General features: G+C 62.7%; 1 protein-coding gene across 4 annotated transcripts in view; it reads left to right on the plus strand.

Annotated features, from left to right (window-relative positions):
• The window catches only part of CTNNBIP1 (catenin beta interacting protein 1), a 104,796-nt gene that overhangs the window by 31,909 nt on the left and 57,313 nt on the right, over positions 1 to 15,574 (plus strand). For 3 of the 4 annotated variants that reach the window (XR_007924116.2, XM_002716164.5, XM_070079328.1), the window contains 2 exons: positions 1,696 to 1,816; positions 2,996 to 3,086. Coding sequence is in view for 3 of the 4 variants with exons in the window: in XM_002716164.5 (XP_002716210.1) it covers positions 1,721 to 1,816; positions 2,996 to 3,086 (187 nt within the window). In the remaining variant the exon portion in view is untranslated. Of the gene's footprint in view, positions 1 to 542; positions 1,309 to 1,695; positions 1,817 to 2,995; positions 3,087 to 15,574 lie in introns of those variants that run through there. The other variant, XM_051858110.2, reaches the window with a different exon arrangement.

Here is a 15,574-nt window from a genome sequence, read left to right on the forward strand (position 1 = left end):
CTGTGGGACCCAGAGGGGCTTGGGCCACGTGCTGGGGAAGGCATCTTCAAGCCAAGATGCAGGACGAGGAATGAGGTCTAGGCCAGTGCAGAGGTGGCCGGAGCTCGCTGGCACATTCTAGAAACGGCCCAGGGGCCAGGAAGGCAAAGCACAGGCGTTGTGAGGGAGGGGCGGGGCTGGTTTGCAGGTAGGTTTAAGCAGGCAGTGATGTCGCCTGCTCTGTTTGCTTGAAGACAGCTCTGGCTGCTTTGTAAGAACAGGGTGTGAAGGATGGGAGGGGATGTGAGGACCTGGGCTGTGGCCCAGAGGGAGGCGGCTGCCCGGAGAAGGAGGCCGCACCACCCATGCCTGAGACCGTGCTGCGTGGCTGTGAAGGAGGAGGGGTCAGAGGTTGATGGGAGAAGCAGTACCCAGCGCCGGGCTTTCCCACCCGGCCGTGCCACCCAGGCGTCCTGTGCGCCCTGGCTGAGCCGTGGCCTGAGTGCTTCTCCTTGGGGCTGACCACTCCTTTTCCCTGTCCTCAGCTATTCCTCGGCCCTTTTTTTTTTTTTTTTTGACAGGCAGAGTTAGACAGTGAGAGACAGAGAGAAAGGTCTTCCTTTTCCATTGGTTCACCCCCCTAAATGGCCGCTACGAATAGCGCTGCGCCGATCCGAAGCCAGGAGCCAGGTGCTTCCTCCTGGTCTCCCATGCAGGTGCAGGGCCTCGGGCCCTTTCCTGAGGAGGTGCGAGAGGGGCAGAGGAAGAGAGCCTAGAGCCCTGGGAGTCGGCAGGAAGGTTCTAGAAGGAGCCCCATGTTGCACCCGGTGTACATCAGCCCCAGCTGACCAGGGTTTTGGTCTGTTGTGTGAGCTTTTGGGGCAGGGCCCCGTTAGCCCTGGGGCCTGAGCAGTGGACAAGTACCCTCAGGGAGCTGCCGCCCTGGCCCTGGCACGTGTCCAGTTCTCCTTTGCTCAGAGAGCCACTCTGCCAGGCACAGCCCACTGGTCCAGGGTTGCTGGCCCCTGGGGTAGACCGTGTGGAGTGTCCTTGGCCCGCCAGCCCAGTTCCTGGTTCTCCAAGCACAGCTCCTTGGCACTGGGAGTGCCGAGGCTCCACCCCCCCAGCTGCCGCGTTATGCGTTATTTCTGACTCATCCAGGAGCGATAGCGCGTGTAACCCAAGCCCCTCCACGCCCGCTGCCTCGCCCCCAGGGCCTCCCGGGCTTACCGGGCTTCTCTCCTGGGGCCTTGACGCAGCTCAGGTCCCAGCGACACCTGGGCGCAGCTGCTGGCCTCCCCGGCTGCCTGCAGGACTGCCCTTCCACAGGTGGGCTGGGCTAGGGAGGGTGGTGGCGGCGGCCCCGCAGCCCTGTGTGTCGCGCCCTCGGCAGGGGCGTTTGGCCGGGGAGTGGTCTTGGTGTCGGGACTGGGCACCAGCCAGCTGCCGTGGTTCGCGTCTCTGCTGCCCCTCCTGGAGCTTGCTTGCTTCAGGCCCCCGGGACACGCGAGGCATGGCTCACGGCAGGAGGCGTGCTGCAGGGGGAGCTGGCTGGGCACAGGGTGGCAGGCAGGCCCCCTGCAGTGGCTGTGGGCTGGAGCTGCTCAGAGTGGCCGAGCCAGGCTGGCAAGGCAGGAACCGGGCCCTGGGCGGGAAGAGCGTGGGTCACTCGGCAGGGGTCTGAGCCCCTCCCCCCATGCTGCCTCTCCCCTGCAGGAGTCCCCGGAGCTGGGCCAGGGGGATGAACCGCGAGGGCGCTCCCGGGAAGAGTCCGGAGGAGGTGTACATTCAGCAGAAGGTGCGCGTGCTGCTCATGCTGAGGAAGATGGGCTCGAACGTGAGTGCCTGGGGGGGGACACCTGCCGGGGGGGTGGAGCGGGGGGCACCTGCGGGGGGGTGCTGCAGAGACCTGGGCTCGAACGTGAGTGCCTGGGCTGCTGGGGGGTGTGGGGGGGCACCTGCCGGCGGGGTGCTGCAGAGACCTGGGCTCGAACGTGAGTGCCTGGGCTGATGGGGGGGGCACCTGCCGGGGCGGGGGCACGTGCCGAGGATGGAGGGGGCTGCAGTGACCTGGGCTCAAACGTGAGTGCCTGGGCTGCTGGGGGGGGCACCTGCCGACAGGGGACTGCAGAGACCTGGGCTCGAACGTGAGTGCCTGGGCTGCTGTGTGCCTGGGGGGTGGGGGGCGCGCTGCAGAGACCTGGGCTTGAACGTGAGTGCCTGGGCTGCTGTGTGGTGGGGGAGGTGGGGGGGGCATGTGCCGAGGATGGAGGGGCTGCAGAGACCTGGGCTCGAACATGAGTGCCTGGGCTGATGGGTGGCGGGGGGTGGCACCTGCCGGGGGGGCGGCGCTGTAGAGACCTGGGCTCGAACATGAGTGCCTGGGCTGCTGTGTGGCGGGGGGGAGGGGCACGTGCTGAGGATAGAGGGGGCTACAGTGACCTCCTGGGCTCACACACGAGTGCCTGGGCTGCTGTGTGGCAGCGGTGCGGGGGGGGGGGGGCAGTGACCTGGGTTGCCAGGGCCCCGGCAGGGTGGGGGGTTGCTGCTGGGCCTGTGGCTTGGTGTTCAGGCCCCAGATATTGAGCGCTGCATTGGGGCCAGGAGGGTGAAGGCCATTCTGGATCCCCGAGGGTTCTCTCCTTGGGGGCAGCTGAGGGGCTGGGCAGGGCAGGCATCAGGAGGGGCAGCAGACACACGGGTGTGGGGCCGTGTTTCAGGAGAGGGGAGGATTTGGAATTGCTGTCGGCTCACTGGGCAGGGCCCGTCTTCCCACCGCCCTGTGCTAGCTGAGATTCTGGTCTCAGATTCCATCTGAGTGACAAGGCCTGTGGGCCCCTTGGACCTCGTTCCAGGGGTGGGAGGAGGCTGTGCTTGCTCTGAAGCCAAAGGGTCAGAGCTCAGGAATAGAGTCCCGGGGGCAGAGGAGGGGGCCCCCGGGGGTCAGGCAGGCCTGGGCGGGGGCCTTGGAGAGTAGGCGCACGCCGCCCTCACCCTCTGCTCTCTCACCCTGCAGCTGACAGCCAGTGAAGAGGAGTTCCTGCGCACCTACGCAGGGGTGGTCAACAGCCAGCTCAGCCAGCTGCCGCAGCACTCTATCGACCAGGGTGAGTCAAGACCCTCCCGGGCACCGAGCGCTGCTTCCTTTAGGGAGCTGGGTGGGTGACCTGTGGGACTTGGAGCCGGCAAGAAGGCCACAGCTCCTTGTCACCCACAGAGCGCTTCCCTGGGAGCCTCCTGTCTGGTCCCACCTCCGGGGACCCTCCAAGGCAGACTGGGGAATCCCTGGGGACCCTCGTGATTGCAGGGGGGCTGGCTGTTGCATTTCCTTAAACTTTGGCCTGGCCCCTGCCCACAGGGGCAGAACTGCCCTGGTATGCTGGCACAGTGCCATCTCTCTGTTGGCTTGGATGCTGCGGCTGATGTGGTCTGGGCTGCGGCCAGAGGGGTGCCCCAGAGGCCCAGGAACTCTGCTCTTCGTGTGCCTGGGGAGTTCTGCCTGTTCTGGGGGGACCCAGCCAGTCATCGGCAACATTTGAGTGCCCCGTGTAGCTGGCACTGTGCCTAGGCGTGGTCGCCTCTCACACATTCACTTGACTGTGGGTAGCACTGTGTGTATCACCTCCACTCAGCAGACGAGGACACTGGGCGCGGGGTCGGTCCTGCCGGGGCCCTGGGAAACAGACCTGCAGCCGGCTCCCGGAGCTGCTGCGGCCACTCGGTGTGGAGGCTCAGTCTCTGGGAAGCTCACCCTGACACCGCAGCCCAGGGTTCTGGGCAGCCCTCTCCCTTTTCTGTCCATGCTTTGTTAGAATTACTGGCTGTAGGATGTTCCAGCCCGTGGCATGTCAGGACGTGAGTGGGCTCCCCGGGGAGAGTGCTGACAGGTGTGCTGAGTGCTGCCGCCCTCGTTTCCCCGCGCTGATGCGGCCTCTGCCCTGGCGCAGGGGCCGGTTCCCAGGCTCTGGCGCTGGGTGCGCCTCGGCTTGTGCACCCGACTCAGCAGAAACCTTCCAGGGCAGCTCGGTGGCCCTGGAACAGCATTCGCCGTGCACAGCTTCCCCGGTGTGTTGCCCAGGCATGCCCACCCTGCCGCACCACCTTGGCATCCTGTTGCCTGTGGAGTTGGCCCCAACCTTTCCCAGGGCCTCTTGGGAGAGGCCTGTCACCTTCCAGGACTAGCCTGGGCACTCACTGGGGTCTTCCTGGCTCCAGAGCCTGGTTTAGCCCCGAAAGCTTCAGGCCTCTAAGTCCCTGGGGGTCTCACCCTGCTCCCTGCTTGGCGGTTGGTCCCCGGGCTGACCTGAGTTCGGGCTGGGTTGGTAAGAACGCCTCGCGTGGGATGCTGTTAAGGAAAAACTTGAAGTAAGCTGTAGAACTCTTTGTCAGCACAGAAAACAAACGCCCAACATGTGCATTTGTGTAAGACTGGTTTTCTAACATTGTGTATACCTTTGTATTAAGGGGAGGTTAAGGATATTTCTAAGAGAACAGTCTTTATCTCACCCGGCTGAACCTGCAGTTAAGAGTTAAAGTGAGGTCTACTGACTTGTTCAGGAAGGTCGCAGAGGCCAGTGCTGTGGCGCAGTGGATGGGGCCTCTGCCTGCAGCGCCGACATCACACATGGGCGACGAGTCCCGGCTGCTCCACTTCCCATCCAGCTCCCTGCTAGTGCACCTAGGGAAGCAGCTGGGGATGGTCCAAGTGCTTGGGCCCCTGCGCCCATGTGGGAGACCCAGAAGAAGCTCCTGGCTTCAGATAAGCCCAGCTCTGGCTGTTGCAGCCATTTGGGGAGTGAACCAATTGATAGAGCTCTCTCTCTATCTCTGTTTCTCTCTGTAACTCTGCCTGGCAAGTAAAACAAATCTTTAAAAAAAAAATAGTGTGTGTGTGTGTGTGTATAAATATAAAAGAAGGCCATGGTGACCTCTCCTAACTTTTTTTTTTTTAATCTTCACTTATTTGAGAGGCAGAGTTCCCATCTGCTGGTTTACGCCCCAAATGCCTGGGGTAGATGGGGCTGAGCCTGGGGCCAAGGTCTGGAGCTGGGAAATCATTCCTTGTCTCCTTGTGGGCAGCAGGAACCCACTTACTTGAGCTGTCACCGCTGCCTGTGCCATCTGACTGCATCAGCAGGAAGCTGGAGTTGGGGGCAGAGCTGGGTATTGAACCCAGACCCTCCAGTGTGGGATCCAGGTGTCTTACCTGCTAGGCTGCGTCCCTGCCCCCAACACCTATCTTTGACCTGGTCTCAAAACTGCAGAGCGGTCAGGAGTAAGCTGTGGGCTGTGGGTGTGGCCAATCTACAGGCCCTGAATCCCAGGCCCTCTGCAGGTAGTGCCCACCAGGGATCCCTGTGCAGTGCAGGGGCTCCCGGAGCTGAACTGGGATCCCAGGCGGAATCTGGAGAGGCAGTGGCAGGGGTGGGTCTCTGCTGCTGGAGCGCCTCGCAGTCACCTCTGACCTGCTGAGGCCTGAGCTGAGATTTCCCATGGGCAGAGCTGGAGAGGGGAGGGGCAGCTGTGCCTGGAGCAGCTTCTCAAGTGACCAAACAGCCCAGTCCCCCCTGGGGCTTGCAGTCTGGGGGCAGCACCCTGTATTTCTTTTTATTTATTTGAGAGGCAGAGTGATGGGGATGGAGCGGGGAGACAGAGAGAGGTCTTCCATCTTCCAGGTCACTCCTAGATGACCACAGTGGCCGGGGCTGGGCCTGGCTGATGTCGGGAGCCTGGAACTCCAGCTGGGTCTCCCACGTGGGTGTTAGGGACCCAGGTACTTGGGCCATCTGCCTTCCCAGGCGATAGCAGAAACTGGATCGGAAGTGGAGCAGCCGGCACCCCAGCCAGTGCTCCGACATGGGCTGGCGGCATCACAGGGAGTGGCTTAACCTGCTGCACCACAATGCCAGCCGCAGCCCCCAGCGTTTCTGCCCAGGCCATAGGTTCAAGGGGTCCCTGCGCAATCCTAACCTTCCCTCTTCCCTGCTGGCGTCTCAGCTAATGGTGCAGTGTGTCTTGTCACAGGCACAGGTGCTGCTCAGGTGCCCAAGACCCGGAATGTCGCCTGTACAGGATGCGGATCAGGGACCCTGTGTGTCAGGCCTGGAGCCTGGCATGAGTGCCTCCTCCCACTAGGTGGTGCTGTCTATCAGCAAATTTTCCAGGCTGCTCCTCCCTACACCCAGCTCCCCTGGCCTCCGCCAGGCAAGGCCCTGGAGTGGATCACCCACAGGGCAACACCCTCTGCAGGTCCTGGGGGCTGGCCACCACCTTTAGGCCACACACACTTCCCCTCAGGCCGGGGAGGGGTCCTGGGCATCCCTCAGCCGTGGCAGTCCAGCCTCACCTGGGAGAGCCGTGGCAAGGGCCTGCGCCCCCGGCCGGCACAGGTTCCAGCCGAGGCCCGGGGGCCCTCAGCGCGAATGCCGGTTCCTCCCCGTTTTCAGCCTGCCTGGCCTCTGCCTGTTCCCTGTGTTTCGCTGTGTCTTCCGGATTCTGTCCTGTAAGCCCTGTCTCTCACATCCTCCTGGGAGATCCCCTGTGCCCCAGTGAGCTCAGATCTAGTCCTGCCAGATGCGCACCCTTGGCTCAGAGCACTTTGCTGTGGACATGCCTGGGCCGGCGGATCCAGCTTCCCCGCCTCCTCACCCTGCAGTCTGCTTTCCCTTCCCACATGGCTGCAGGGGCCCAAGCACTTGGACCATCATCCGCTGCCTGCCCAGATGCATTAGCAGGGAACTGGGTGGGAAGCAGAGCGCCCGGGATTTGAACCCGCACTCCCGTGTGGGTGCTGGCGTTGCAAGCAGTGGCTTAACCCATTACACTGCAATGCTGGTGCCTCTATTTTAATTTTTTTTTTTTTTTTTGACAGGCAGAGTGGACAGTGAGAGAGAGAGACAGAGAGAAAGGTCTTCCTTTGCCGTTGGTTCACCCTCCAATGGCCGCCGCGGCCGGCGCGCTGCGGCCGGCGCACCGCGCTGATCCGATGGCAGGAACCAGGAGCCAGGTGCTTTTCCTGGTCTCCCATGGGGTGCAGGGCCCAAGCACCTGGGCCATCCTCCACTGCACTCCCTGGCCACAGCAGAGAGCTGGCCTGGAAGAGGGGCAACCGGGACAGAATCCGGCGCCCTGACCGGGACTAGAACCCGGTGTGCCGGCGCCGCTAGGCGGAGGATTAGCCTAGTGAGCCGCGGCGCCGGCCTGTGCCTCTATTTTAATTTTAATGGGCCTATAGTAATTACAGGGTGCAGCATGCTGTTTCAGTACGTGTGTATATCGTGAGAAGTGGGCAGATCAGGGGAGCACCAAATCTGTACCTGCGGTCTGTCATTTCTTTCTGGTGGGCCCATGACAGTCCTGGCTCCCCGCTGTTTTAATTCTTACTGCACTCAGAGTGGTTCCTGTATGATTGATGCAAAGCCCTCGTGGTTGGCTTCTCATCTTGCCCCACCATGGTCCACCACCCACCCCATAACCAGAGTGGCTTCGCCGGGCTCACGGTGACATTGGCACATCTTGCCCCACGTACATGCCCTGCTGCCTCCTAGGTAACACCCAGCCCCCAGCAGGACAAGCAGGATCCCCTGGCTGCTGCTGCACCAGGACTCACGGCAAACGGCCACGGCGGCGGCTGTCGGCGCTGACCCCGCCTTTCTGTCCCTGCTCTGGTCTCTGCTGCCAGGCGCCCAGCCCTAATGCTCTGCTCCCTCCTTGCCTCCCACAGCCTGGACAAGGCTTGAGGTTGGGATCGTGGCGTCCTCCCACCCTCCCTCCCATTCCTGTATCCAGCAGCCGCTGGGCCCCCAGTGCATGCTGGGAGGAATGAATGTGCTAGGGTCTGGGTCCAGGAGCCCACGGTCTGCCAGGAAGGCAGTGAATTCTCTGAGTGCGACACTGGATTCCCAGGGTGGCGGGCAGACCTGGCAGCCAGGCAGGGCTCAGCTTTGAGCACAGGGAGTCGATAGTCCTCTGCGAAGGTCGCCTTGCAGGCCTGGCCAGAGCTGTGGTTCGAGAAGCAGGCAGAATGCTGAGCTCAGCCCTTCCTTCTCCCCAGTGCTGCTCCCCCCGGAACAAGGATCGATTGGTTTTCCTGGTTGTAGAGCAATGCCTAGTCATCATGGTCATGTAGGAGGGAGGCCTGAGAGCCCGGGGACGGCAGGCAGCTCCCGGGATGGAGCCCTGCTCCGTGGACGGGGTCGCCGCGGCCTCTTCACCTGGGTTTCCCAGCAGCCTTTTGACAGCTTGCTCACATTTCTGCCCCCAAATTGGGACCGTGTTGTACAATGACCTGATCACACTGTAACTTAGAGTCGCTCTACTGCGATCCTTTTTTTTTTTTTTTTTTTTGACAGGCAGAGTGGACAGTGAGAGAGAGAGAGAGAGAGAGAAAGGTCTTCCTTTGCCGTTGGTTCACCCTCCAATGGCCGCCGCTGCAGCCGGCGCACCGCGCAGATCCGATGGCAGGAGCCAGGAGCCAGGTGCTTTTCCTGGTCTCCCATGGGGTGCAGGGCCCAAGCACCTGGGCCATCCTCCACTGCACTCCCTGGCCATAGCAGAGAGCTGGCCTGGAAGAGGGGCAACCGGGACAGAATCCGGCGCCCCGACCGGGACTAGAACCCGGTGTGCCGGCGCCGCAAGGTGGAGGATTAGCCTAGTGAGCCGCGGCGCCGGCTAGCTCTACTGCGATCCTTAACAACCGCTGCGGAAGCGTTGGGGCGATTGCGCGATAGGCAGTGGCGTGGCTGGGCTGCAGTGTATCGCCCGGTGCCTCCCGTGGGTCGTCTCTTCCTCATTCTGTTGTTAACCGTGGCCATGCTCCTTGCCAGGCAACACACGAGCCTCCTCCCAGGGAATCCACGGCAGAGCCTTGGCGGGGAGGTGCTGGCATGGACCCCGAGTTCAAGATGAGAGAGCGATCCAGAGAGGTCAGGGCGGTGAAGCCTGGGGCTGGCGTTTTGGTGCAGCAGGTGAAGCTGCCGTTGGCAGCAACCGTGTCCCACGTGGGAGCTCGAGTTCGAGTCGCAGCTGCTCCACTTCCAATTCAGCTTCCCACTAATGCACCTGGGCGGAGGGGGTGATGGTCCGAGTACGTCAGTCCCTGCCACCTACACAGGACACTGGGTAGTCAGCTCCTGGCTGCAGCCTGTACTGGCCCCAGCTGTTGTGGGCGTTTCGGGAGTGAATGAGCCCAGAAGATGAAAGATTCTCTCACTCTTTCTCTCTGTCTCTCTCCCTGTGTCTTTCAAATAAATAAATCCTTAGAAGAGAGAGAGAGCGAGCGAGCGAGCTCAAGGCCCGCAGCCAGTCAGCGTGGGTCCAGGTTGGCTGAGCCCACCTCCGGATGTTTCAGGTGGATCCCAGCAGTGGCTCAGGGGCCCTGTGCCGAGAACTGGTCTGCCTGAGGCCGTGTCAGGACGCTTCCTTCCTGCCCTCTCATCCCAGGACCTTCCCCTGCAGCCGCTCTCTGGGAGCACCCGGCCAGGGCCGGTTCCAGGCCCCCAGTTTGCAGAGGCCGCCCTGCAGCTGGGCACCCCGGGCTGTCCTCGCGCGGCGCCCAGGCTGGGTGCTTGTCCAAGAGGCCTAGTGTGGTCGCTCCCCCACTCCAGGCAGGGCTCCTTTTGTCAAGGAAGCCGCTTGTTCCTTCTCTGCCCTGGTGCCCCCCGAGGACGTGCCCCGGCTGTGTCTGCTCGTGCACCTGTGAGCTGTGCACTGGCACTGCGGCTCCTCAGGCCGGCCCAGCCTCCGTGCGCTCACACCGTCTGCGACAGACTCTCAGGGCCCTGCTGGCCTTTGCCCATCAGGGACCCAGGCTGCTGATTCAGGGTTTGCTGCCAGGGAGCCTAAAATGGACCTCACGGTCTCCGGATTGCACTGAACCTTCTTAGAACTGCTGGAGCCAGCTCGTCTCAGCGGACCCAGCTCCCAGCTCATCACCCCTGGGCCCTCTCCACGGCCCAGGGTGCGCCGGGTGTGCCTGGTGTGTGTGTGGGGGGGGGGGGGCCTGAGCTCCTCCCAGCCTCTGTTCTTCACTCCCTCATGGAGCCGTTGCCCGTCTTCACCACCTTCCATGGGGGCCCTGGGCCAGGGTCTGTGCTGTGTTTCTGCCCACTCACCAGCCCCTGCTCAGCCTCTGGGCCAGAGTGGGCACGTTTGCTGGATAACGCAGACACTGACCTTTCTCAAGGGCTGAGCTGCTATGAGCAGCTCGTCCTCCTTTGCACCTGCCGTGCCGCATGTGGACGATCTGGCCGCTTTCTGGGTCTCCTGGCCCCGTGTGTGGCCTCGAGGCTTCTCCTGGAAGCTCCAGGCCATCGCCGCCGACTCTGCTCTGAGACTGCAGGGAGGCCCAGGAGACGCAGCTGTGGGAGGGAGCGCTCGTCTCACTGTAATCAACACTTGCATGAGAATTACCTGTAACCTAGTAATGACAGTCACATACACAGGGACTCGGGCAGCAGCGCGCTGGGAGGTTTGGTCTGTCATTTGTCTCATTGAGAAACGAGAAAAATCCCCAAAAAAAGAGGACCGTGCTGACCCACAGAGACTGGGAGGCCTGCCCCCCACCCCCCGCAGCGTGGAGGGTCTGTCGTTTGGAACAGCACCCCTCATGCCACTGGCTGTACCCGAACCTCCTGACACCATGACGAGAGGGGGACCCCTGCCAGGAGGGCCGTGTTGAGGGGCCCCTCAGTCCAGCGGTCGGAGGCTCTGTTCTTGTGGATGGCCATGCCCTTGGGCCGCTGGCACAGCAGGGCAGGTGGACAGGTGGACGAATGCCTAAGAGCTTTGAGGCACAGGTCAGAGTTGAGTCCTTGTGAGAGAGGGGCCCTGGGGGGGGGGTGAGGACAAGCTGGAGGGAGGGAGCAGCAGCGGGGCCTGGCCCAGCCTAGCAGCGTGCGAGGTGGCTGCGCAACCCTGAGAGCCCCGCTGCTGGGTGGGCCCTGAGGGGCTGCAGAGGCTAAACTGCAGGGGCCCAGGGGGAGGAGAGGCCCAGCAGAGGCCCAGGGAGGTCACAGGGACGACCAGTGAGATGAGTGGATGCATTTCAGAGTTGGACACTTAGGACTGGACGCGGGCGGGGGAGAAGACCAAGGGCCAGTGGGAAGGGTGTGGGAGGTGCTTGTGGATGTCGCGTGGTGGGGGGAGCAAAAGTCATGGTCTCGGACAGCGTGGGTGTGAGGGTGAAGCACGGAATCACGAGGTCACGAGGAGGGCAGGCCGAGCGCGGGGCCGGGGACAGCCTGGGGGCCGCACAGAGCGCGGGGCCGGGGACAGCCTGGGGGCCGCACAGAGCAGGGGGCGGGGGACAGCCTGGGGGCCGCACAGAGCGCGGGGCGGGGGACAGCCTGGGGGCCGCACAGAGCGCGGGGCCGGGGACAGCCTGGGGGCCGCACAGAGCGCTGGGCCGGGGACAGCCTGGGGGCCGCACAGAGCGCTGGGCGGGGGACAGCCTGGGGGCCGCACAGAGCGCGGGGCAGGGGAGGGAAGACCTCCCCCAAGACAGCTGGCGGCAGGGAGCGCAGCCATGCCTTGCAGCCCGTGGGCCAAGGAGGGATGCGGGCTCCGGGTTGGGGGTTGGAGGTCAAGGACAGTTTGTAGTGCCGAGTTCTCAGGGTGTAGTCCATAGACCACGGCACCTGGGACTTGTTGAAAATGCAGGCTCCCGGCCCTGCCCTAGCCTCAGCCAGAACACTTGCCCAGTGAGCCTGCAAACGTGTTTTTTGGGGGTGGGGGTGGGGATGTGTATTTTAAGTAAGTCCCCAAGGTGACTCTGATGCCCAGAATCTAAAATTTGAGACCCTGCCCGGAAGGTAGGTGGAGATCTGGTCATTCCTGGCCCCTGGAGGGCCCGCCCCATCTCTCCCCTGGGCTCTGTGTCTTTGCAGCACAGGCAGGCTCTGTGTTGTGGGAGAGCTTATGTTTGGGGAACCAGGGTCTCCCGTGGAGAACATGAGCACTTGCACCGGGAGAGCAAGCCACGGAGGTGGAGTGTGCCGGGCGCCGTGGGGCGGGCGGGCGGGCGGATGGGGCGAGGTGGGCTTAGAGCAGAGCCCCCGGCTGGGACCCCTTGGGACGCTGTTTAGGCTGCCGTCTGTGGCCAGTGCTGTCAGCTGAGCCAGTGCTGTTCGTTTTGCAGATGCGTCAATTGAGGCTGTGCAGGGATGTCCCATGGGAGGTACCGCTAGTCAGGGTCAGGCCCTGGCCTGCGTCCCAGCGACTGGGTCTTGGTGCCGGGGGAGCCCAGTCCCTGGGGGGTGGGGCTTCAGCTGGTCCGGCACTCAGGGCCCCCGCAGGGAGCAGCCTCGTGGGCTTGTGACGTGGCTGTCAGCCCGGAACGCAGCAGGTGTCTCAGGCCTGCTGCTGCTTTGGCATCTGAGCCCTGGTGGATCAGTAGCCGCTGTTCCCATGGCAACCGGAGTGTCCTGCTGTCTCTGGTGAAGGCCATCCCCCTGGGAATGTTGGGACATCAGAGCTGAGCTACACGGAACACCCAGCACGCAGCCCTGGCTGCTAAAAACAGCACGGGCCACCCAGCGGAGGTGCCTGAGCCTTGTGCCCTCGGAAACCTTTCCCTCCGGAAGAGCGTCTGGGACCTGTTTTTCCAGGCAGCGTCTCCCCAGAGTTGGTGGCTGAGCTGCTGCAGGTCTGGGCCAGGGAGCTGACGCTATGGTACTCACAGCAAGATAATGCGCTCACGGGAAGGGCTGTGCCGTGGGTGCTCAGGAGCACGGAGCCATGTCTTCCAGCCTGGTCCTCCACCCTGGCCCACCTGTGCGGGTGGGCCCTCGGCCCTGGACGAATCAGAAGCACTTGGTCACAGTGGATGCCCCACGCTGATGGTGACCTGCCTGGGGGGTGGGGATGGGAGTCCTCCCTCCAGCCACCGGGATCGAGCGTCTCTGGGGCTCCAGGGTCCTATTCCTGAGTTTCTCAGGTTCCACTCATGAGGAAGGTGTGAGGGTCCTTAGTTCAGGAGGTCACTGGCTCCCTGAGCCCGGAATGGCTTACACGGAAGCAGTCCTGGGAAGCCGCGGCTCGCTGGGGGTGCCAGGGTTTCAGTGGTCCCGGATGACTCGGAGGGGCCCCAGCTCGGCATCTGTGATGTCTGTGGCGCGAGCGTGTCCACCTGTGGCTGAAGCCGCCTGGAGCCCGCCTTTTCTATGTGCTGTCTGTGGGACCTCGGGGCCTGCAAGCAGGGAGCTGAGCCAGGCCTTTTGCTCCAGGCCACTTTTTGGGGGGGTTTCCCTTCCAGGCCACCTGGGGAGGGCACCCAACTCTGAGCTGGATTTTGCAGATCTCAAGCTGGGAGAACTCTGGGGTGAGCTGACCCTCCTGTACCGGGCCAGAGCCCTGCTTACAGCCGCGAAAGCAGAGCCCACCTGTGGTACCGGGGAGGTGGGGGCAGAGCCAAAGATGGGGGCCCCAGGCCTGTCCGCACCTGGCTCCGCCTACTGGCCTGGGACTGGCCTGGACCCTGGTATGCAATGAGAGAGGCTAGAGCAGGGAGTTCCCTGGTAAAGGGCCGAGGGCTCCGCTAGATTGCCAGCTGGGACTCTGTCACCCTGGCTCCGCGCCTCGGCCTTCAGGGCTGGGGCAGCCCCACCTTCGTCTTCGCTGCTCTTTGTCACTCGCTGCCTCAGCCTGTGTGGCCAGTGGGCACCCGGACTCGCCGGTGCCTCTCAGCAGACCCGCGGCCCTCTGCAACCACGCAGCTCCCTGTGCTGAGCTGGCTCTGGCCTGGAGTGAGTGCTGGCTGAGCCCGAGCTGGACTTGCAGCACTGCCGTAGACCAGTGACCCCATTGTCTGTCTCCCGCCCGCCCCCGCCCCCGCCCCTGCCCAGGGGCCAGCTTCCCTTTTGTAAGCTCCTGCATATTTGTCATTTTTCTCTCCCCAGTCACTTCGTGGGCTTGTTACAGAGTTTGCAAAGCTGGCATTGGCTGGCACTGGGTGTTGGGCAGGAGGACCTGCTGGGCGCCCTGCCCTGTTTCAGAGAGCTGTGCCCTTGCCAGTCCCTTGTTCCTGGTTCCGGGCAGGAGGCACCCAGCAGAGCCTAGGCAGCAGGAGGGCATGGTGCAGGGCAGAGCAGGGCATGGGGAGGAGGCCGGGGCAGGGCAGGGCTCCTCCCAGGTTGGCCCTCTTGATTCTGTGTTGAATTTTACTTGATTGTTTGCTTTAAGGGTTATTTACTTATTTGAAAATCAGAGTTACATCGAGAGACTAATCTTCCATCCCTGGTTCACTCCTCAAATGGCCACAATGGCCAGGACTGGCCCAGGCTGAAGCTGGTAAAGCCAGGAGTTTCCTTGGGGTCTCCCACATGGGTGGCAGGGCCCAAACACTTGGGCTATCAACAGGGAGCTGGACCAGAAGTGGAGCAGCCGGGACATGAACTGGGATGCCAGCTCTGCGCACAACACTGACTGCTCCCCCCACCCCACCGTGTTGGATTTCCTCCAGGGCTCCTTGGACTGCTGTGGTGTCTAAATCTGGGTGTTGGTTCCATTCTGGTGGGGACAGAGGGATTGGTGCAGACTGTGCCGGGGGCCTGACAAATCTCAGTGCTCAGTGGCGGGCAGGGTAGGAAGAAACAGCAGAGAGCCCAGGAGTAGGGAGGGTCCAGTTTGTTGTGTGTCAAACAAGGGCTCCGGTGTGCTGGGAATGTCAGTGAAAGACTCCTGGTGGTGAGGGACACACGTTCCTGCAGGAGACAGCAGACCCGCGGGTGACCCAAGGGTTACCAGGGGCCTCCGGGCAGCACGAGGTCTGTGAGCCAAACAGCAAATGCAAAGGCCCTGAGGTCCAAGTTACTTGGGCCTGAAGGGCGGCCAGGAGGCCCATGTGGCCAGAGCAGAGAGGGCAGCCGGACTTTCATAAAAGGCAAACCAGCAGCCGGCGCCGCGGCTCACTAGGCTAATCCTCCGCCTTGCAGCGCCGGCACACCGGGTTCTAGTCCCAGTCAGGGTGCCGGATTCTGTCCTGGTTGCCCCTCTTCCAGGCCCGCTCTCTGCTGTGGCCAGGGAGTGCAGTGGAGGATGGCCCAAGGCCTTGGGCCCTGCACCCCATGGGAGACCAGGATAAGTACCTGGCTCCTGCTATCAGATCAGTGCGGTGCGCCGGTCGCAGCGCGCCGGCCACGGCGGCCAATGGAGGGTGAACCAACGGCAAAAGGAAGACCTTTCTCTCTCTCTTACTGTCCACTCTGCCTGTCAAAAAAAAAAAAAAAAAAAAAAAAAAAAAGGCAACCCAGCAGCCACAGGTGAGATCCCTTGGGGTCTTGTGGGCCCCAGTGGTGGTCGGCGTTTACTCTGGTTAATGCATTAATCAGCTCTTTGTTACCACAGCAAAGTATCCTTTTGAGAATCTGGGAAAGGAGTTCTTTTGGCTCCTGGTCCGAGGTCGGGCAGCTGCATTCTGGGTAGAGGTGCGTGTGCAGAGGGAGGCTCATACGGAAATCCAGGCAGCAGAGGGAGAGAGGGCACGAGGGCTGGGGTGCTGGACCCTGGTCAGGCTTTGTCACCCGCCCTGTGGAGAGAATTGCCTTCCAAAGGCAGGCTCCCACTGAGCTAAGGGCCTCCCACCGGCTCGACTGCTAAG

The sequence above is a fragment of the Oryctolagus cuniculus genome, chromosome 7, assembly GCF_964237555.1.
Source record: "Oryctolagus cuniculus chromosome 7, mOryCun1.1, whole genome shotgun sequence".
NCBI classification, from domain to species: domain Eukaryota; kingdom Metazoa; phylum Chordata; class Mammalia; order Lagomorpha; family Leporidae; genus Oryctolagus; species Oryctolagus cuniculus.